This window comes from Oncorhynchus kisutch, linkage group LG1 (assembly GCF_002021735.2).
Source record: "Oncorhynchus kisutch isolate 150728-3 linkage group LG1, Okis_V2, whole genome shotgun sequence".
Classification (NCBI taxonomy): domain Eukaryota; kingdom Metazoa; phylum Chordata; class Actinopteri; order Salmoniformes; family Salmonidae; genus Oncorhynchus; species Oncorhynchus kisutch.
In genome coordinates, this window is record NC_034174.2 from 67,713,273 (window position 1) to 67,736,965 (window position 23,693).

At 45.2% G+C, this 23,693-nt stretch overlaps 1 protein-coding gene across 2 annotated transcripts in view; it reads right to left on the minus strand.

Moving 5' to 3' along the window:
• The window catches only part of LOC109888552 (ubiquitin carboxyl-terminal hydrolase 43-like), a 102,837-nt gene that overhangs the window by 35,685 nt on the left and 43,459 nt on the right, over positions 1 to 23,693 (minus strand). For both annotated transcript variants that reach the window (XM_031831213.1, XM_031831209.1), the window contains exons 4-6: positions 10,625 to 10,717; positions 6,670 to 6,805; positions 2,323 to 2,467 (exon numbers count right to left, since the gene is read on the minus strand). In XM_031831213.1, the coding sequence (XP_031687073.1) occupies positions 2,323 to 2,467; positions 6,670 to 6,805; positions 10,625 to 10,717 (374 nt within the window). The remainder of the gene's footprint in view (positions 1 to 2,322; positions 2,468 to 6,669; positions 6,806 to 10,624; positions 10,718 to 23,693) is intronic.

Consider the following 23,693-nt stretch of genomic DNA (forward strand, 5'->3'; position numbering starts at 1 on the left):
TTTGGGACTTTTATTAGCCGGTGAGCAGATTGGCTTTGTGCCTCTGCTGTGCCCGCTGGGGCTCAGGTTGTGCCGATGTTGTAGAGAGAGTTATGAGATCCACACACGACACTGAGACAGGCAGACAGACAGGCAGACATGCCCGCACACACACACTCACATGAAATGAGATTACACACACAGGGCCATTAATCATGGTGTGGAGTCTGGACAGCGCCGGGGGTCAACTGTGTGACTGTCTGTCTGTAGCCCAAAGGGGGGAGTGACGCAGGCTAAGGCACATACGTACTAGCCAAAGGAGGGCTGGGACGTGTGTGTGTGTGTGTGTGAGTGAGTGAGTGAGTGAGTGAGTGAGTGAGTGAGTGAGTGAGTGAGAGAGGGTGAGTTGTGACTGGCTGATTTGTCACAGGTTAAAAGAGCCAAGTGTCCATAATGATACATATTTCTACAGCGGAAGAGAGGGAGGGAGGTACTACAAGCTTAATACAGTCAATATGGGCTGTGACAGCAGTGGTTTGAATGCTAGTCCATATGCGTAAGCGTCCGTTGTTTATTTCCGACGATGACAGCGGTTGCCTGACAGGTTGTCTTAATCTAACATGGCCCATTGAAATGAGGCTCTAACAGTCTGCCAAGGTTCCACATCATCTTTCTATGGCCACAAGAGGTAGGAATGTCTGGGTCTTGTTTGTGACAGACTCAGCAAACAGAGCCGTCCCACCAATTCATTCTTAATTAGGACAATTTCCTAATTAATTGTGGCTCATCATGAAAATATCATTACAGCCTAGCCTACATCCTGAAATATATAATCAACCCAGCCCCACTCTTCAGTATTACATTTCTACATTTGTTTGATAAAACAAAGAGGGTAAATGTGGTACTGGATGCTGAAACCACAGCATTATAGCGCCGTAATAATGCATGTATATTTCAATGGCTCATTTGATTACATTCACATCACCCAGGGGTTCTGACTGAGTGATGATTACAGGATACTTAACCAGCACAATAAGGAGCACACTAACCAACGAGACAACAATAGAATGTAACAATATCTCATCACGTCCTCTCCCTCCCCACAGCTCTGTAAAGCTAACAGTGTGTGCGCGCGCGCAAGCACACACACACACACACACACACACACACACACACACACACACACACACACACACACACACACACACACACACACACACACACACACACAGTTACTCAGGCTTCTATTCAATCTATTCCATTAAAGCAATGAAGGCCCTATTCAATAAACCTGTTACGAGCGTTTAGCTGTTGTGAAATGGCCCGCCATTGTTATGGAGACAGTGGGGTAGTTAAGTTGGCAGGGAGGTGTTCTGGGATGTCAGAAACAGTAATGACGCTTGCAGTAACTGAATGCATGTTATGTTGAGTCTAATCAGCTCAGTTCAGGTTTTGAATCATTACATTGGTAATAGGAGTTCATTCATCATTTACAGTAGAATGTATATAAAACAATAGAGTTATTGTATACATGTGTGCTTTTGAGTGCTAATGAGTGTGTCGGTGTGTGTGCCTCTTCCTCTCTCCTCTACCCTCAGTCTGATCACCTCTAGTAGCACCAGGACATTATTTTCTCTCCTCTGTCTCCAGGTGATAAAGATATCGTTCTATCGTTCCCGGAGAGAGATTGAGGATCGTACATTTTTCATGACCCCTTTGAGCACATTATTGAATTATTGATGTGGCCCCTTTCAGGAGTTAAAGAACGTTGGAAAAACACAGTAAGGGTTTAATTTAGCGGTGTGTTGCTCTGAACGTAGCCCTGCCGGTCGGGCGTCCCCCAGGGATAAGAGTTAAGACACCCTCCTTTTGGACACGGGTCAACTAGATAGGAGTCAACAGGTGAAAAAAAGTGTGTGCGTACATGCGTGCACTCACCATATCAATAGTTAATTTGACACCGCCTGGCAAAGCTGTGGCTGATTTCAAAGGGAGGTGATGCAAGGCTGGCTCCATCTCATCCACGTTCACGATCCAAGAGAGAGTGAGCGTATGTGTGTGTGTGCATGTGTGTGTGAGTGAGAGCGAGCCTTTACCTCAGTACATCAAGCCCTCAGCTAGATACAATAACGTCAGAGACACTGTCTGAGAGGATTTAATAACCTAGACAGAAATACAGTACCTGTCCATGAAATGGCAAGAAATTGAAACGGCTAAGAACCTATAGCTCTATAGTGTTTGTCTGAACAAACACTATTCATTGTGCTGAAGCCAAATAGCTAGAGAAAAAGAGAGAAAGAGAGAGAGAGAGAGACTTGGGGCTGTGGATGCAGCCATGGTTACCCGACATTCGCGTGGAGCCTCCCCGTGTGTGGAGGGGCGGAGCCTGGAAGGCATAGACCACATCACTCTCAGCAACGCTGGTCAGATCGTCGTCGTCAGAGAACGAACGCTGGAAGCCGGTGGCATAGAGCTCTGACAGGACCACCTGGATGGGGGGTGGGGGGTGATGGAGGGAGAGAGAGAGAGAGAGAGAGAGAGAGAGAGAGAGAGAGAGAGAGAGAGAGAGAGAGAGAGAGAGAGAGAGAGAGAGAGAGAGAGCGAGGAGGAGATGGTTTAAAGAGAGTACATTGCTTAAAACCTCTTGAAGCTAGGGGGCACTATTTTTATGTTTGGAAAAATAATGTTCCCAAAGTAAACGGCCTATTTCTCAGGACCACATGCTACAATATGCATATATGACAGATTATGATAGAAAACACTCTAAAGTTTCCAAAACTGTCGAAATATTGTCTGTGAGTGTAACAGATCTGATATTGCAGGCGAAACCCTGAGAAAAATCAAACCAGGAAGTGGCTTCTATTTGGAAAACTCCATGTTCCATAGCCTCCCTTTGCTCCATTTAAAGGGGTATCAACCAGATTCCGTTTCCTATCGCTTCCTCAAGGTGTCAACAGTCTTCAGTCATAGTTTCAGGCTTTTATTTTGAAAAATGAGCCAGAAAGATAACATCGCGTCAGGTGGTCACATGAGTTTTGCTCGCGCAACAGAGTTTGGACAGCTATTGTTTTTCCCTCTCCTACTGATAATGCCATTTGTGGTTGATATATTATCGATTATATATTTTAAAAACAACCTGAGGTTTCATTATAAAAAACGTTTGACATGTTTCTGTGGACATTATGGATATTATTTGGAATTTGTCTGCGTTGTCATGACAGCTCTTTACTGTGGATTTCTGAACATAACGCGCCAAACAAACGGAGGTATTTTGGATATAAAAATGATCTTTATGGAACAAAAGTAACATTTGTTGTGTAACTAGGAGTCTCGTGAGTGAAAACATCCGAAGACCATCAAAGGTAAACGATTAATTTGATTGCTTTTCTGATTTTCGTGACTAAGCTACCTGATGCTAAGTGTACTTAATGTTTAGTCATGCGATCGATAAACTTACACAAACGCTTGGATTGCTTTTGCTGTAAAGCATAATTTCTAAATCTGAGACGACAGGTGGATTAACAAAAGGCTAAGCTGTGTTTTGCAATATTGCACTTGTGATTTCATGAACATATATTTTTTTTGTAATATTATGTGAATGTGGCGCTATGCTATTCAGCGGTTGTTTATGAAAATTATCCCGCTAAAGGGATGGGTAGCGTCAAGAAGTTAATACAGACACTTAGCACGGAAGCAGACTTTATGTATAAACAGCCATGGACATGGCTACGTGGCTTAGCATGGCGGTCAAACACACACATACACAGGCTAATAGTTGTAGACAGACAAGCTATAGAGGACAAACAGGGAATGTATGTGACAAAGCAAACAGGGCAGACACGCTATATTTGTGTTAAAAGTCTGTTCAAGATCCTTCTCGAGTAAACACATATTAAAGGCCCTTTTTGCGGCACGCTCGTAAGGCCCTGATTGTCCAAAATGGTTCGAACAATTCTTCTACTGTTGTCTTTCTGCGTAGATGTCTGGTATCCGGTGACTTGTCGTGTAGTCCTGAACAGAACTACAGAGTTGATTTTCCTTCCATTTGCTCTCGAAGATGATACTTTGAAGATAGGCTAGCCAACCATATCGATGGTTCCCCAATGGGGTGATGACAGTAGCGTAATACGATGGTTTGAGCAGAGTAACAGGATGGTCCTACTTGAATTCACTTTTGAAGATACTTCAGCCGTACCAGTGATTATCCGGGAGGTGATTTTATCGTCTCCACCTCATGTTGAGATTCAAATTTCAAACCATTTTAAAAGCGCAGCTGCAGCTTCATGCTTTTCTGGTCCAATGTGTTAACTTCTTAATCCATCATTTATACCTTTTTCTCGAAAGGGGCGGTCCCGGGAGGGTGACATGCTCTGTCTGTCTGTCTGTCTGTCTGTCTGTTTGTGGTTACTCACTGTGCAAAGTTATAGAAAACAATTATCTCTTATAGCTTTTCAAATTACATCTCTCTCTTAATTAACAATTACACATTCATCATTTTTCAAATGACATGCACAACCCATAGAATGGAAACTTCATCTATATAGTGTGTGTACTTTCCAAGTTACAGTATTTCCTTTATAGCATTTTTAATGACATCACAAAATAACAAACAAAATGACATTAGTGTTCTATAGATCGCCTCTGACCATTTCCAACGTTCTATGTTCTAAATATTGTTCCAGAATACGATTTTGAATGTATTAGAGTTTCAGTGGGAAAAGGTCTGTTGAGACAAAGCACATTCCTTTGGTGAATTTGTAGAGGGAGAGCCTGGATCTTCTCCCTTGATTTACAACTGGTGAGTTGTTAATCCCCACTATTTCTTTCCTTCCCCCTCTATGGGTGAAAAGGGGTCTGATAGAAATTATTAATGGCACACCTGATCTGACCTATTTGGATTCTCGTGGTCAGTCATGACACTTGCTTGAGAAATTGCTCTTTGCTAAGAAGCTATTTTTGTTTATTTTCTGACCATTTTAATTGTAAACAATCACAGTAAGACGCTTAATTATTACCCAGAAATGATTTGATATTGAGATAAAATGGCTGCATTGGACCTTTGAGGATCTCTTACTCTCTCCTCACATCTGTTTTCTGAGAAGGCTTTTATCAAATCACAAACAAACAGACAGACAGACAGCGATGTTCCATTCCGCTCCTTCTCACATACCATGACGAGACATTAGGCCCAGCTGTGGGGCTGACAGCAGACTCTCTCTGTCTGGAATATTCCTATCTTTCCCTCACTTCGTCTGCTCCAGTCTCTGTCATTCTATCTGTCTGGTCTGCTCCAGTCTCTGTCATTATATCTTCTGGTCTGCTCCAGTCTCTGTCGTTCTAGCCCCTCTCTTTCTCTGTCTGTCTATCCCCTCTCCCTTTCTCTGTCTGTCTAGCCCCTCTCCCTTTCTCTGTCTGTCTAGCCCCTCTCTCTTTCTCTGTCTGTCTAGCCCCTCTCTCTTTCTCTGTCTGTCTAGCCCCTCTCCCTTGCTCTGTCTGTCTAGCCCCTGTCTCTTTCTGTCTGTCTAGCCCCTCACAAATCAAAATCAAATCAAATCTATTTATAAAGCCCTTCTTACATCAGCTGATATCTCAAAGTGCTGTACAGAAACCCTGCCTAAAACCCCAAACAGCAAGCAATGCAGGTGTAGAAGCACGGTGGTTAGGAAAAACTCCCTAGAAAGGAGGGGCACCTCTTTCTTTCTCTGTCATTCTAGCCCCTCTCCCTTTCTCTGTGTGTCTAGCCCCCTGCTATTTCTCTGTCCGTCTAGCCCCTCTCTTTCTCTGTCTTTCTAGCCCCTCTCCCTTTGTCTGTCTAGCCCCTCTCTTTCTCTGTCTTTCTAGCCCCTCTCTTTCTGTCTGTCTAGCCCCTCTCCCTTTCTCTGTCTGTCTAGCCCCCCTCTCTTTCTCTGTCTGTCTATCCCCTCTCCCTTTCTCTGTCTGTCTAGCCCCTCTCTCTTTCTCTGTCTGTCTAGCCCCTCTCTCTTTCTCTGTCTGTCTAGCCCCTCTCCCTTGCTCTGTCTGTCTAGCCCCTGTCTCTTTCTGTCTGTCTAGCCCCTCACAAATCAAAATCAAATCAAATCTATTTATAAAGCCCTTCTTACATCAGCTGATATCTCAAAGTGCTGTACAGAAACCCTGCCTAAAACCCCAAACAGCAAGCAATGCAGGTGTAGAAGCACGGTGGTTAGGAAAAACTCCCTAGAAAGGAGGGGCACCTCTTTCTTTCTCTGTCATTCTAGCCCCTCTCCCTTTCTCTGTGTGTCTAGCCCCCTGCTATTTCTCTGTCCGTCTAGCCCCTCTCTTTCTCTGTCTTTCTAGCCCCTCTCCCTTTGTCTGTCTGTCTAGCCCCTCTCCCTTTGTCTGTCTAGCCCCTCTCTTTCTCTGTCTTTCTAGCCCCTCTCTTTCTGTCTGTCTAGCCCCTCTCTCTTTCTCTTCCTGTCTACCCCTCTCTCTTTCTCTTCCTGTCTAGCCCCTCTCTCTTTCTCTTCCTGTCTCGCTCCTCTTTTTCTCTACCTGTCTAGCCCCTCTCTCTTTCTCTGCCTGTTACAGTGAGTGAGTGGAATAATTCATTTACACCCCATAGACATAGGATAGAGCAGGATAGGGCCTTTTAGATTCAGTAGGCTAACAAGTCTGGCCCACTGACCGTGTGTGTGTGTGTGTGTGTGTGTGTGTGTGTGCAGCCCTTACCTGGTCTGGCGTGGTCTTGCCCTCCTCAGCAACCATGGCACGCAGGCAGGAGATGGAGCCGATGAGAGGCACAGCCAGACCAACACGTAGATACCTCTGACCCTTCGTACTGAACACCAGGGTCACACTCATACACCTGGAGAGGGAGACAGAAAGAGAATCTTGTTCCAGACAGTTCTTCACAAGCACACACACAAAGACAGCATCAAGACATTGCACTTGCTGTGTTGTTCTCTTATCTCCTCCACGGTGTCTGTCTGGGCATGCTTGACTGCAAGGTGATGCTAACGTGTTAGCATTAGCACCACAGGGAGCCTGTCTGTGTCTGCTTAGGAATGCCTATCTACAATCAACAGGAGCTAGCTAGTGCAGAAGATGTGGGCATGACAGGTGGAGCAACAGGAAGGATGAAGGGATGAGCACTTAGTGCTATGAGGCCACAGGTTTGAGGTGACTTAGCTGAGGGAAGAGGGGGTGGAGGGATAGAGAGATGGAGGGATGGATAGAGGAAAAGAGGAAAGTCTGGGAGAGAGACAGGAGCTCTGATGACGCCCCAGCTTCCTGCTTCCCCATCATGCATTATTCAGGAAGTGTTGTGTCGTTGCTAACAGAGTGCTCAAAAAGCAGAGTGAGATGCGGTGTACAAAGTAAGAGCCAGTGATGTTAGTTTACCCCCTGCTGATGTAAGAAGACACGACCGTCACTGAGATTTTACTAACTGTGTGTGTCTCTGCCACTGAGATTTCACTAACTGTGTGTGTCTCTGCCACTGAGATTTCACTAACTGTGTGTGTCTCTGCCACTGAGATTTCACTAACTGTGTGTCTCCGCTTGCGAAAGTATTCACCCCCTTTGGCATTTTTCCTATTTTGTTGCCTACAACCTGGATTTAAAATGGATTTTTTGGGGGGGGTTTTGTAACATTTGATTTACACAACATGCCTACCACCTTGAAGATGGAAAATATTTATTATTGTGAAACAAACAAAAAATAAGATTTTTTTTAAACAGACTTAAGTGTGCATAACTATTCATCCCCCCAAAGTTAATATTTTGTAGAGCAATCTTTTGCAAAAATTACAGCTGCAAGTCTCATGAGGTATATCTCTATAAGCTTGACACATCTAGCCACTGGGATTTTGCCCATTTTTCAAGAACAAACTGCTCCAGCTCATTCAAGTTGGATGGGTTCCGCTGGTGTACAACAATCTTTAAGTCATACCACATATTCTCAATTGGATTCAGGTCTGGGCTTTGACTAGGCCATTCCAATACATTTAAATGTTTCCCCTTAAACCACTTGAGTGTTGCTTTAGCAGTATGCTTCGGGTCATTGTCCTGCTGTAAGGTTATCCTCCGTCTCAGTTTCAAATCTCTGGAAGACAAAGAGGTTTCCCTCAAGAATTTCCTGTATTTAGTGCCATCCATCATCCCTTCAATTCTGACCAGTTTCCCAGTCCCTGCCGATGAAAAACATCTCCACAGCATGATGCTGCCACCACCATGCTTCACTGTGGGGATGGTGTTCTCGGGGTGATGAGAGGTGTTGGGTTTGCGCCAGACATTGTGTTTTCATTGATGGCCAAAAAGCTCAATTTTAGTCTCATCTGACCAGAGTACCTTCTTCCATATGTATGGGGAGTCACCCACATGCCTTTTGGTGAACACCAAACGTATTTGCTTATTTCTTTCTTTAAGCAATGGCTTTTTTTCAGGCCACTCTTCCGTAAAGCCCAGCTCTGTGGAGTGTACAGCTTACAGTGGTCCTATGGACAGATACGATCTCCGCTGTGGAACTTTGTAGCTCCTTCAGGGTTTTCTTTGGTCTCTTTGTTGCCTCTCTGATTAATGCCCTCCTTGCCTGGTCTGTGAGTTTAGGTGTCATCCCTCTCTTGGCAGGTTTGTTGTGGTTCCATATTCTTTCCATTTTTTAATAATGGATTTAATGGTGCACCGTTAGATGTTTAAAGTTTCTAATATTTTTTTATAACCCAACCCTGATCTGTACTTCTCTACAACTTTTTCCCTGACCTGTTTGGAGAGCTCCTTGGTCTTCATGGTGCCGCTTGCTTGGTGGTGCCCCTTGCGTAGTGGTGCCCCTTGCTTAGTGGTGTTGCAGACTCTGGGGTCTTTCAGAACAGATGTATATATACTGAGATCACGTAACAGATCATGTGACACAGATTGCACACAGGTGGACTTCATTTAACTAATTATGTGACTTATGAACGTAATTGGATGCACCAGATCTTATTTAGGGGCTTCACAGCAAAGGGGGTGAATACATCTGGACAAGAGCAATACCTATGTAAGAATGCTGTTCATCGACTACAGCTCAGCATTTAACTCCAAACTCGTCATTAAGCTCGAGACCCTGGGTCTCAACCCCGCCCTGTGCAACTGGGTCCTGGACTTCCTGACGGGCCGCCCCCAGGTGGTGAGGATAGGAAACAACCTCTCCACCCCGCTGATCCTCAACACTGGGGCCCAACAAGGGTGCGTTCACAGCGCTCTCATGTACTCCCTGTTCACCCATGACTGCGTGGCCAGGCACGCCTCCAACTCAATCATCAAGTTTGCAAACGACACTACAGTGGTAGGCTTGATTACCAACAACGACGAGATGGCCTACAGGGAGGAGGTGAGGGCCCTCGGAGTGTGGTGTCAGGAAAATAACCTCACACTCAATGTCAATAAAACAAAAGGAGATGATCGTGGACTTCAGGAAACAGCAGAGGGAGCACTCCCCCTATCCACATCGACGGGACAGTAGTGGAAAAGGTGGAAAGTTTTAAGTTCTTTGGCATACACATCACGGCAAACTGAAATGGTCCACTCACACAGACAGTGTAGTGAAGAAGGTGCAGCAGCGCCTCTTCAACCTCAGGAGGCTGAAGAAATCCGGCTTGTCACCAAAAACCCTCACAAACGTTTACAGATGCACAATGGGGAGCCTCCTGTCGGGCTGTATCACCGCCTGGTACGGCAACTGCTCCACCCACAACCGTAAGGCTCTCCAGAGGGTAGTGAGGTCTGCACAACGCATCACCGGGGGCAAACTACCTGCCCTCCAGGACACCTATACCACCCGATGTCACAGGAAGCCAAAAAGATCAGTCAGTACAGGTGCATCAAAGCTGGGACCGAGAGACTGAAAAACAGCTTCTATCTCAAGGCCATCAGACTGTTAAACAGCCATCACTAACATTGCGTGGCTGCTGCCAACATACTGACTCAAATCTCTAGCCACTTTAATAATGAAAATTGGATGTAATAAATGTATCACTAGTTACTTTAAACAATGCCACTTTATATAATGTTTACATACCCTACATTGCTAATCTCATATGTATATACTGTACTCTATATCATCTGCTGCATCTTGCCTATGCCGTTCGGCCATTTCTCATCCACATATTTATATGTACATATTCTTATTCATTCCTTTACACTTGTGTGTATAAGCTAGTTGCTGTGAAATTGTTAGATTTCTTGTTAGATATTACTGGATGGTCGGAACTAGAAGCACAAGCATTTCGCTACACTCGCATTAACATCTGCTAACCATGTGTATGTGACCAATACAATTTGACTTGACATATGCACGCACCACCTTTCCGTTATTTTACTGCCAATCTAGCATGTTAATAGCATCAGTATCAGACTGGCCCTGTGGATAGACTGTCTGTGAGCTAGAGAGGGACAATGCGATATATATGCTATCCAAGCAACCTGTTGTGTATCTGTCAGAAACGCCCACCCTGCTTTTCACAACACTAGAACTTGATCATATTCCACTGTGTCTTGTTGTCAAAGTGTTCATGTCAAAGTGTACATGTCACACACACACACACACACACACACACACACACACACACACACACACACACACACACACACACACACACACACACACACACACACGTGCAGTGGCTTTATGACTGGTGTGGCTTACCTGGTTTGCCGCAGGGGAATGGGCAGTGAGATGCAGAGGAAGGGGTCAAAGGTGTTGCTCTGTTTAAGGCAATGTGGACATGTCAGGGAGGACCTATAGACACAAGGGAGAGAGGGGGTTGGGTTAAAGAGATAGTTCACCCCAATTACTAAATGACATAATAGTCTCATTACCCTGTAAACAGTCTATGGACAAGGTAAGACAGCAATCCACGCTTTGGTTTTGTTTACCTGGCCACTGTTTCAAATGCTAACATTTAATCATTTGTGGCACAAATCAAATGCAAGTCAATGCTAACTATATTAGCATTTTTGCGCTTCATGTCCAGATCATCTATGTCACTTCATTAAGTTACACAATACATGTTTTAATACTTTAGGATGAGTAGAAACAATAGAAGGTCAACCTGGTCAGATCACAGAGAGCAAACAAATCCATTTTTCCAACCAGCTCCTCTCACGTGATGTGGGATGGTGTGGTACACATGCACATGATATTGGGCACCGTGTGTGTGTGTGTGTGTAGGTTGAGTGGAGAGATGTTCGACCTCACCTGGCAAGGCTTCTATATGTGTAACGTTATGCATGGCGTATTACGGAGTAGGTGGACAGAACAGAGAAAGTGCATTTAGCTCCAAGAGAGACAACACTACACCTGGAGCCTCACATCCCCAGTTAGAAAACACACCGGAATAGACTGAAATATTCACAAGGACGGAGAGAAATAACCTGGTTTTATTTTTGAATATTTTAGCAGGTGTTCAAAAATCGTGGTGGGAAGGGAGGAATGTGGGGAAGAAAAATACTGCAGGAATTCAGTAGATGTAGGGAGGTTAAACAATCGCTTAGCCAGCTTACATACATGTATTTTCGTTAGTCGTCATGCATCTTATTTATCACACGTGCATGGCATACAGAGCTTAGTTTGAGGAGAGGAAGATCCTACTTATTGGAGTGAAAACTGCTTTCGGAATCCAAGTCATTGCGCAACAAATAACAATTCTAAATGCAGTCGCGTGTTATTAACATTGGTGGCCACGATTAAAAAAGGAGCTATTGTTATTTCTCAATATCAACTCGTAAAGCGAGCGTCCCATTCGCCAATCGGATGCATACGCTATAGCCTGCCTACCGCTGACTATCAGCGCATCACCACCATTTTGCAATATGAGCTTGCGGCAGTATAATTGTTTGAAACTTGAACGTTTTAGGTCACTTCAAATAATGAGGCATGTCTTACCTTGCTTCAAAGTAGCCTAATGAAAATCCATCCATAGAAACACGGAGGCAATTCTTTATAAAGACTTCCTCATGCCATTAACCAGCATTTCTCTCCTGTTCTATTGGTTTTCATATTTACTTTATTTCGTTGTCCAGAAGCCAAAGGCACAATCCTAGTCATATTAGCAACTAGAGGTCGACCGATTATGATTTTTCACCGCCGATACCGATACCAATTATTGGAGGACAAAAAAAGCCGATATGATTAATCGGACGATTTTTAAAACACTTATTTTAATTTAATATAATACATCAATAATATCAATTTAGACTCAAATAAATAATTAAACATGTTAAATTTGGTTTAAATAATGCAAAAACAAAGTGTTGGAGAAGAAAGTAAAAGTGCAATATGTGCCATGTAAGAAAGCTAACGTTTAAGTTCCTTGCTCAGAACATGAGAACATATGAAAGCTGGTGGTTCTTTTTAACATGAGTCTTCAATATTCCCAGGTAAGAAGTTTTAGGTTGTAGTTATTATAGGACTATTTCTCTCTATACCATTTGTATTTCTTATACCTTTGACTATTGGATGTTCTTATAGGCACTTTAGTATTGCCAGTGTAACAGTATAGCTTCTGTCCCTCTCCTCGCTCCTACCTGGGCTTGAACCAGGAACACATCGACAAAAGCCACCCTCGAAGCAGCGTTACCCATGCAGAGCAAGGGGAACAACTACTCCAAGTCTCAGAGCAAGTGACGTTTGAAACGCTATTAGAGCGCACCCCGCTAACTAGCTAGCCATTCCACATCACATCGTTACACCAGCCTAATCTCGGGAGTTGATAGGCTTGAATTCATAAACAGCAGAGCTGCTGGCAAAACGCATGAAAGTGCTGTTTGAATGAATGCTTATGAGCCTGCTGGTGCCCACCATCGCTCAGCCAGACTTTATCAAATCATAGACTTAATTATAACATAATAACACACAGAAATACGAGCCTTAGGTCATTAATATGGTCGAATTCGGAAACTATCACCTCGAAAACAAAACATTTATTCTTTCAGTGAAATACGGAACCGTTTTTAAATCTAACGGGTGGCGTCCGTAAGTCTAAATATTCCTGTTACATTGTACAACCTTCAATGTTATGTCATAATTACGTAAAATTCTGGCAAATTAGTTTGCAATGAGACAGGCGGCCCAAACTGTTGCATATACCCTGACTCTGCGTGCAATGAATGCAAGAGAAGTGACACAATTTCACCTGGTTAATATTGCCTGCTAACCTGGATTTATTTTAGCTAAATATGCAGGTTTAAAAATATATACTTCTGTGTATTGATTTTAAGAAAGGCATTGATGTTTATGGTTAGGTACACGTTTCGCGAATGCGCACTGCATCGATTATATGCAACGCAGGACACGCTAGATAAACTAGTAATATCATCAACCATGTGTAGTTATAACTAGTGATTATGATTGATTGAGTTTAAAGCTAGCTAGCAACTTACCTTGGCTTCTTACTGCATTCGCGTAACAGACAGGCTCCTCGTGAGGCAGGTGGTTAGAGCGTTGGACTAGTTAACCGTAAGGTTGCAAGATTGAATCCCTGAGCTGACAAGGTAAAGATCTGTCATTCTGATCCTGAACAAGGCAGTTAACCCACCGTTCCTAGGCCGTCATTGAAAATAAGAATGTGTTCTTAACTGACTTGCCTTGTTAAATAAAGATGAAATAAAAGTGTAAAAAAATATATATATATTTTTTTTAAAGGCAAAATCGGTGTCCAAAATGACAGATTTGTGATTGTTATGAAACCTTGAAATCGGCCCTAATTAATCGGCCTTTCCGATTAATCGGTCGACCTCTATTAGCAACCCATCATAGTAGTTACTATTAGATTCCCCCTCTTTCTATGTTCCTAATTGAGATTTCTGTCATCTCTGTCAAATGGAACTGCTCGTATTAGATGCACAGATTAAAACTGTGTTTTCCCCGAATTGCATTTGGGCAAATGTTTGAGAATCTAGTTGCTCCATTACAGGAGTTGCATGGTCAATAATAGGCTATAGTCTTTTGACTGAAAGACAATAGGCTTGCTATTGTTGTATGTTTCCATTAGGCTCTTAATGAAAAATGTCCGGTCCTTGTATGCATAGTATCAGAGAAGAAGAGGTCGAAGCGAGGGGTTTCACTCTCACCAAAATCCAAAATAAATCCAATGGTTTCTCTGGGCTTATTTTGGCCCTAAGCTTGTCGCCTGCTTTCCTGTTTTTGGACGACTCCCATTGCTCTGGCGGAAACATAAGCATCTTGTCATTATATACAGATCTCTGACAGTATTTCCTCTCGTTTTTTTTTTTTTTTTTTTACAGTTTATTGACCGGTTAATAATGATGGTCAGTTAGTCGGAAACAAAATTGACTGAAATATGAATCCTAAGTAGATGTGCTTATTAGAAAAAGAGAGGCGCAGACGGAAACAGAAGAGAGAGCACCAAGTCAACTGAGAAGCAAGGACTTCCAGATTGACAGGGACATGACATCTGCGACATCATCCCAATGCAAAAGAGTCACTATCTCGCCTCATCCTCCCGTGTCATACAGGGCATCCACTACCAGTGTCAACCAACACAATAATGACTCCAACATGAATACCTCCCTGGCCGGTGGCCCAGCCAGAGTACACCCAGGGGGATTTAGTAATGGTGCCCTACAGGGGGATCAGCAGGGGATGAGCCTGGGGGTTAAGCACAGAAACATGGAGGACAGCCCAGAGGACTGTGTCAGCAGCATCCCCGGGGGAGGGCAAAGGCGGATGCACAGGGGAGAAAGAAAGGTGGTGGCAGTAGAGAGAAAGATGGAGGCAGAGAAGGAAGGATGGTGGTGGTAGAGAGAAGGATGGATGGTGGTAGAGAGAAAGATGGAGGCAGAGAAGGAAGGATGGTGGTGGTAGAGAGAAGGATGGATGGTGGTAGAGAGAAAGATGGAGGCAGAGGAGAGATGGAAGGATGGTGGTGCTGTGGCAGAGATTTTTTTGGACTATACTCGGCCTTGTCTCAGGATGGTAAGTTGGTGGTTGAAGATATCCCTCTAGTGGTGTGGGGGCTGTGCTTGGCAAAGTGGGTGGGGTTATATCCTTCCTGTTTGGCCCTGTCTGGGGGTATCATCGGATGGGGCCACAGTGTCTCCTGACCCCCCCTGTCTCAGCCTCCAGTATTTATGCTGCAGTAGTTTATGTGTCGGGGGGCTAGGGTCAGTCTGTTATATCTGGAGTACTTCTCCGGTGTCCTTTGTGAATTTAAGTATGCTCTCTCTAATTCTCTCTTTCTCTCAGAGGACCTGAGCCCTAGGACCATGCCTCAGGACTACCTGGCCGTGCTGCTGCTCCAGTTTCAACTGTTCTGCCTGTGATTATTATTATTTGACCATGCTGGTCATTTATGAACATTTGAACATCTTGGCCATGTTCTGTTATAATCTCCACCCGGCACAGTCAGAAGAGGACTGGCCACCCCTCATAGCCTGGTTCCTCTCTAGGTTTCTTCCTAGGTTTTGGCCTTTCTAGGGAGTTTTTCCTAGCCACCGTGCTTCGACACCTGCTTTGCTTGCTGTTTGGGATTTTAGGCTGGGTTTCTGTACAGCACTTTGAGATATCAGCTGATGTAAGAAGGGCTATATAAATACATTTGATTTGATTTGGTGGTAGAGAAAAGGAAAAATGGCGGTGGTAGAGAGAAGGAAAGATGGTGGTGGAAGAGAGAAGGAAGGATGGTGGTGGTAGAGAGAAGGAAGGAAGGATGGTGGTGGAAGAGAGAAAGAAGGATGGTGGTGGTAGAAGGAAGGAAGGATGGTGGTGGTAGAAAGAAGGAAGGATAGTGGTGGTAGAAGGAAGGAAGGAAGGTGGTGGTAGAGCGAAGGAAGGACTGTGGTGGTAGAGCGAAGGAAGGACTGTGGTGGTAGAGGGAAGGATGGTGGTGGTAGAGGGAAGGATGGACGGTGGTGGTAGAAGGAAGGAAGGATGGTGGTGGTGGTAGAAGGAAGGAAGGAAGGATGGTGGTGGTGGTAGAAGGAAGGATGGTGGTGGTAGAGGGAAGGATGGACAGTGGTGGTAGAAGGAAGGAAGGATGGTGGTGGTAGAAGGAAGGAAGGAAGGATGGTGGTGGTAGAAGGAAGGAAGAACGGTGGTGGTAGAGAGAAGGAAGGATGGTGGTGGTAGAGCGAAGGAAGGACTGTGGTGGTAGAGAAGGAAGGACGGTGGTGGTAGAAGGAAGGAAGGATGGTGGTGGTAGAGAGAAGGAAGGATGGTGGTGGTGGTAGAGAGAAGGAAGGACGGTAGTGGTAGAGAAGAGGAAGGTGGTGGTAGAGAAGAGGAAGTATGGTGGTGGTGGTAGAGAGAAGGAAGGACGGTGGTGGTAGAGAAGAAGAAGGATGGTGGTGGTAGAGAGAAGGAAGGATGGTGGTGGTAGAGAGAAGGAAGGACGGTGGTGGTAGAAGGAAGGAAGGATGGTGGTGGAAGAGAGAAGGAAGGATGGTGGTGGTAGAAGGAAGGAAGGATGGTGGTGGTAGAAAGAAGGAAGGATAGTGGTGGTAGAAGGAAGGAAGGACGGTGGTGGTAGAAGGAAGGAAGGACGGTGGTGGTAGAGAGAAGGAAGGATGGTGGTGGTAGAGGGAAGGATGGATGGTGGTGGTAGAAGGAAGGAAGGATGGTGGTGGTAGAGGGAAGGATGGATGGTGGTAGTAGAAGGAAAGAAGGACGGTGGTGGTGGAAGGAAGGACGGTGGTGGTAGAAGGAAGGAAGGAGGTGGTGGTAGAGCGAAGGAAGGACTGTGGTGGTAGAGGGAAGGATGGATGGTGGTGGTAGAGGGAAGGATGGATGGGGGTGGTAGAAGGAAAGAAGGATGGTGGTGGTAGAAGGAAAGAAGGACGGTGGTGGTAGAAGGAAGGAAGGACGGTGGTGGTAGAGCGAAGGAAGGACTGTGGTGGTAGAGGGAAGGATGGATGGTGGTGGTAGAAGGAAGGAAGGAAGGACGGTGGTGGTAGAGGGAAGGATGGATGGTGGTAGTAGAAGGAAAGAAGGACGTGGTGGTAGAAGGAAGGAAGGACGGTGGTGGTAGAGCGAAGGAAGGACTGTGGTGGTAGAGGGAAGGGTGGATGGTGGTGGTAGAGGGAAGGATGGATGGTGGTGGTAGAGGGAAGGATGGATGGTGGTGGTAGAGGGAAGGATGGAGGGGTGAAAGGAAAAGGAAAGAATGAAGACGAGTAGACACCCAGCAGATTGGTTGGAGAGAGAGAGGCAGCCATTCAGACTTGCTTGTGTGGAACATATTAGCTCCACCATGCTGATACATCTGACTGTTCTGCTCTCTCTGCTCTCTCTTTTCCTCCTGGTTGTTCTCAGCTGACTGAGTCCAGGTTATCAGGTGTTCTGCTGAGTCACTCCAGGACAGTGATGCAGTCAAGTATAGTCGGTACAGGTCTGTAGCGAGAGTTGTTACAACACAGGGCCTGTATCCACAAAGAGTCTCAGAGTAGGAGCGCTGATCTAGGACCTGTCCTTATAAATCGTATTCCTTTCGATCTAAAAGGCTAAACTAATCCTAGATCAGCGCTCCTACTCAGAGAGGTTTTGTAGAGATGTGCCCAGATATCATAGAAATAGCATTACGATTTCAATAGTATTACTTAGTTATTGTATTTCTATGGATCCCAGATTTCCCCCATTCAACACTCTGTCAGGCTGTAAATGACATTCTGACAGTCACAGCATTAGCGGTGCTTACACCTCCCAACGTCACTTGGAACGCTCTCAGAGGAGGCTGACGTGCTCACAATCACTTAGAACTTAGTATGTGGAGGCTGACATGCACACAATCACTTAGAACTTAGTATGTGGAGTCTGACGTGCACACAATCACTTAGAACTTAGTATGTGGAGGCTGACGTGCACACAATCACTTAGAACTTAGTATGTGGAGGCTGACATGCACACAATCACTTAGAACTTAGTATGTGGAGGCTGACATGCACACAATCACTTAGAACTTAGTATGTGGAGGCTGACGTGCTCACAATCACTTAGAACTTAATATGTGGAGGCTGACGTGCACACAATCACTTAGAACTTAGTATGTGGAGGCTGACGTGTACACAATCACTTAGAACTTAGTATGTGGAGGCTGACGTGCACACAATCACTTAGAACTTAGTATGTGGAGGCTGACGTGCACACAATCACTTAGAACTTAGTATGTGGAGGCTGACGTGCACACAATCACTTAGAACTTAGTATGTGGAGGCTGACGTGCTCACAATCACTTAGAACTTAGTATGTGGAGTCTGACATGCACACAATCACTTAGAACTTAGTATGTGGAGGCTGACGTGTACACAATCACTTAGAACTTAGTATGTGGAGTCTGACGTGCACACAATCACTTAGAACTTAGTATGTGGAGGCTGACGTGCACACAATCACTTAGAACTTAGTATGTGGAGGCTGACGTGTACACAATCACTTAGAACTTAGTATGTGGAGGCTGACATGCACACAATCACTTAGAACTTAGTATGTGGAGTCTGACGTGTACACAATCACTTAGAACTTAGTATGTGGAGGCTGACATGCACACAATCACTTAGAACTTAGTATGTGGAGTCTGACGTGTACACAATCACTTAGAACTTAGTATGTGGAGGCTGACGTGTACACAATCACTTAGAACTTAGTATGTGGAGGCTGACGTGCACACAATCACTTAGAACTTAGTATGTGGAGGCTGACGTGTACACAATCACTTAGAACTTAGTATGTGGAGGCTGACGTGTACACAATCACTTAGAACTTAGTATGTGGAGGCTGACGTGTACACAATCACTTAGAACTTAGTATGTGGAGGCTGACGTGTACACAATCACTTAGAACTTAGTATGTGGAGGCTGACGTGCACACAATCACTTAGAACTTAGTATGTGGAGTCAGACGGCGTTTCCACTCGGGTTGGTTCACCTGTCTGTGAGGAGAGAGTCTGTCAGTGTGTGTGTGTGTCAAGCCTATCCTCGCACCACCATCCACTCTGCATTTGGCTGACTCCACAGCACCAATCCCCTGGCCTCTAGCCCACAGCAACGAGTTAGCAGTCCTACCGTCCGACGGTCTACCAGAGATCATTATTCATCATTTATACAGATGAGGTTTTGAACAGCCTCCCTGCACTACCTAAATAAATAGTACGTGACCAGCATTACTAAACACGTAGGCTCATGTCACCTTTCTTAAACGCAGCATCTGTATCGCTCAAGACCCCTGAATTAAGACATAATTAACCCAAACAGCATGACTGAACGTGCAAGCCTCACCCTATTGGAATGCAGCTCTCGTGTCATAGGCCAACATATAGCACATGCTACGCATCAACATACATGAGACAGAATTCAAACATCATGACACAGACACAGTGCTTTTAGAGAATGTTTGACCAGTAAATGGGTCCAAGAGCTTTCGTGAACGCAGCTCTCATAGCAAACAGCTCACACCGTGCATTACCCTGAACCCACATTAGACAGAATAAAGATACTGTGTCACACACACCACACAGACCTTTCTAGTGAATAGACATCAACCCCCTTTTCCTTTCAGTTTCACCAGCTAAAAATCCATCTCTGCTTGAATAATGTATTCCAATGCATTCACAGTCCATTTCATCCCAAAATTGAGAGGACAAATGCGAGATATAACTTCCCCAGGGGTTGGAGTCAGCCAGGTCTCATAAATACTCAGCGCTCGGGTGAAAAGCCCATTTGAGATTCAATATCGTGCCATTATTGATTTGCATTTTCCACAAATGTGGCTAAAAGCAAAGTGGTAGAGAAACACATTGGTAATGGCCGGGGATGCGAATGATGCCTGAACAGAAATGAAAGGACCCCAATCACAGACACTGATGGATTCAGGCCCGGCACAGTGGTCCTGATGCCATTTCAGCCCAGTGCCGCTCCAGGACAAAGGCACAGGCTCGAGTATCCCCTCCCTTAGTCGTTCGACTAACCAATCAATCCACAGACAAAAGTCTACAGCATAGTGTCTTCTGCCCTGTAATTAGCATAACGTCTAAAGTGGAACACATGGCAGGTCCTTCCAGAATTTTACTCTACAGGTCAGCAGACAGTTCCTCCTCTGTTCCCTCCTTTCCTCTCTTCCTCCTTTCCTCTCTTCCTCATTTCCTCTCTTCCTCTGGTGAAACGGGGAGGGCCGCTGTAGCCAGAGCGAAATCCCCCTGTCAGTCAGTCAGTCAGTCTGTCTGGGTTGCTGGTGTCCAGGTTGGGTTGGATGAGTGCACTGAAGCTGATCTGCCCCTATCTGCTTCTCCATTAGAGACCTTTAAACAAAGGGCCCACACCATGGGAAATGAACAGAGGGCTACGCCTCAAGGGGGGGGGGGGGGGGGGGGGAATAACAAATGTTTCCGGCTGCCTCTCTTTGAGGGGTGTGACGAGCTGGAAGATGAAGTCTGGGAGAGTTAACGCAACGCGGGTTAGGAGACAAGCTGATTGGTCTGTTGAATGCTTCCTGTGCTGGACATTTGGATTGTGTCTTCAACTTCAAGAGATTGCGTGTGACATTTGTGATATTGGAGGCAGCGCCAAGCTAAAAAGGATGTTCACTTGTTTAACAACGTTGAGTTGAAATCACCCCCCCTCCCCCCAACCCCCAATAGTTGTTGTGACCTTCATCTCACAGTGTTGATGAAGTTTGAGGTTGACCATCCTCATCATCCTGCGAAAGCATTTCCTCTGTTGACGATGTGTACTATCTCCGAGTGGCCTTTACAGTCCCAGAGTGTTCATGTCAGAGAGTTCATGAGTATGCGGATGGTTACTGCCTCTATCCACTCAGAGAAGGGTATCCGCATCCCTGCCTGTGTGTATCCTGCTTGCATACTGAGAGGTGCGATGCGCTCTGGTCCCCATCTGCAGTGTGGAGATATGAGGCTAGACGAGGCTCTAATCATCCCGCTCTCTCTCTCTCTCTGGTGTCGATCCAGGCCGTTGACAGCCTCCTCCTCCACGTCACCACGTCATTGGGGACCCGGACACCAGTTTTTGAACTCATTCTCTCAACAAACAACTGCACTATCATCTCTGGCAAGCTTCAACTGCAAGTACTTACTGTGTAGGATCCTACAGTACAGATCCAACTCCATAAAATAAAGGGCACGTTGTGAGTGGGCACGCACACCTGAGAACTCTCAGCTCCTCTCTTTACGGAAGTACGCCATTTCTCTTTTTATTACCTCAGCTGTTAGTGGGGTATCAACAAGGAGGAGGGAAAACATATTGGCAGTCCTCACAATTACTCCACCGTCCTCAACCACTAGAGTCAACCGCATCGTGAAACAGCGTACACAGTTTCACAGAGAGTAATAAAGTGCCTCAGCTCTGACAGTAGTGGGTCAAAACAATTGTATTGGTGTTTGCTTGGCAGAGAAGTAAACAGGGTAAACAGAACTACTGTTTTAGTGGGGTAATTGGCAGACCTGTGTGTGTGCGAACAGTGTGTGTGCGAACAGTGTGTGTGTGTGTGTGTGTGTGTGTGTGTGTGTGTGTGTGTGTGTGTGTGTGTGTGTGTGTGTGTGTGTGTGTGTGTGTGTGTGAGAGAGTAAGTGTTAGTTGATGATAGTTAGAAGGTGTCGGGTCGGAGAGGGGAAGCAGAGCTTGGAGTCTCTACACTCTGTACGTTCACAAAAAAACACCAGTGGAGAGATCAAAGCAGCCCTCCACTTCATCAACTCTCTAACCCCCACTTCAAAGCATCCAGCCTGGGATGGGATCAGCTCAGAGACGCCCCAGGTAAGGTCAAGGTGGAAGGGGGGAAGATGGCAGCCCATGAGGGGGAGGGAGTGGGAGTGGGTCATCATGGTAATAAAATCAAAGGACAGGTTGAATGAGGAGTGACAATGTGAGCTCTGGATAATCTGCTTTAAAAGGTTTGGCTACAGAAATCTGCACCACCATCTTGGGCAGCTGTGTTGAACTGCCTCCCAAATGTCATGCTATTCCCTTTATAGTGCACAACGTTTAACCAGGGCCCATTGAAGTTGTGTAGCCTACTTTAAAGGCAATAGGGTGCCATTTGGGATGCTACCGTTGACACTAAGAAAACCAACGTTCCAAACTCCACATGACAGACTGAGGGTGTAGACCAAGAGTCATTTGAGGCTGGAAAGTGACTGTCGCTTGTCTCTCTCGTTTCGCAGCCTAAACCACCAGACAGCCTCCACTCTAATCGCAAACATTTATTCAGATCAGAACGCCCCCGAGGAGTCTCACAGATATAAAAAGACTGGCAGAGAGAGAGAGAGAGAATGAAAGAAAGATAGTGAGACTGACAGATTCAGAGAGAGAGAGATAAAGACCTTAAACTGAAATGGAATTGAGAGAGAGAGAGAGAGAGAGAGAGAGAGAGAGAGAGAGAGAGACAGAGAGACAGAGAGAGACAGAGACAGAGAGAGAGAGAGAGAGAGAGAGAGAGAAACAAACTAAGAGTGATTATTCTTTTGTTTAGTCATGCTATTAGAAACCAGCGCCACGGCAACCACAATTATAGAAGGACAATAACATAAGGAGAAAGTGTGGAGGACGAGTCCCAGAACCCAAACTCATCAGAGCCAATGGGTGTCTCTCGATATGCATACTACCATGCTCCACACTCTCATGCTCCAACAACGTTCTCTTGACTACGTTCTTGTGAGGACGAGAGAGAATGCATAAAACATTACATTTGAGAAGCACTTCCCCTACTGTTTTACCTCACACTGCAGGACAATGGCAACAATAGACAAAACAAGATTTACACAAAGCAAGTTTTACTTCATAATTATCAGCTAGATATGTGAATCGTAATAATCTAACTTACCAGCTAGTTAAACAGGCAAAAATGACCTAAAACTAATATTATGCTAGGTCGATGTCAATTCTTTGTGGGTAGCTAGCTAACAATTCTTCAGTAGTAACTGTAGTAGCTAGCCAGTTAGCCCTATTGACTTATTATGGGCTTGCGTTCTATGGTACCTAGGCAGGTAAACATGCTAAAATGTACACAGCAGGTATTTATTAACATATCAACATAAAATATTGTAATCAGGTAACATTTTACATGCGAATAAGCAACATTTCACATTTGAGAAGTTCCCTCCGTGCTCCGTTTCGGCTACTTTGATTTGGACTCATACTCCGACCCTCTCGTGCTCCAATTTGCATGCTCAGAGCGCGGTAGTATGCATTTTGAAAAACACCCATTGTCTCAGTCACACTACGACACAGTCTTGTGTCTTCAGAAGTCTGGAAGATAGAACACCCAATACTGCAACGTTGAGTTAGAATGTTGGAACGGAGCCCAATGTAGTAACACAACAGTTTGAGTGCAGTGAATAGGATACATTACTTGTGCTGATCTGTATTCATACTCAAATGCACTTGCATGAACAGAAGTACAGTTATAGGCAGGCACAGTGCCTTAACTCTACAGACAAAAGGAACTTTATAGACGGCCCCATGTAATGCCAGGCCAGGCAGAGGTGTGGAACAGCCAGGCAGGCTCTACCTCTCACAGGCTCTACCTGCAAGGTCATCTGTAACAAGCCCTCCAGCCATCTGCCCCCCTCCTTCTCCATCTGTACCACCCTCCCACCTCCCTCCAGCCAAACCAGACAGCCGTTATCCTGCTACCTGAGTCTGTGTCCGGAACTCTGGAATCGCAATTACAGTGTAAACCTGCTACTCTCTGACACTTCAAGCTGTTGAGGTGGAGCCAGGCAGAAAATTACAAGGTGCGTTGCGGGAGAAAC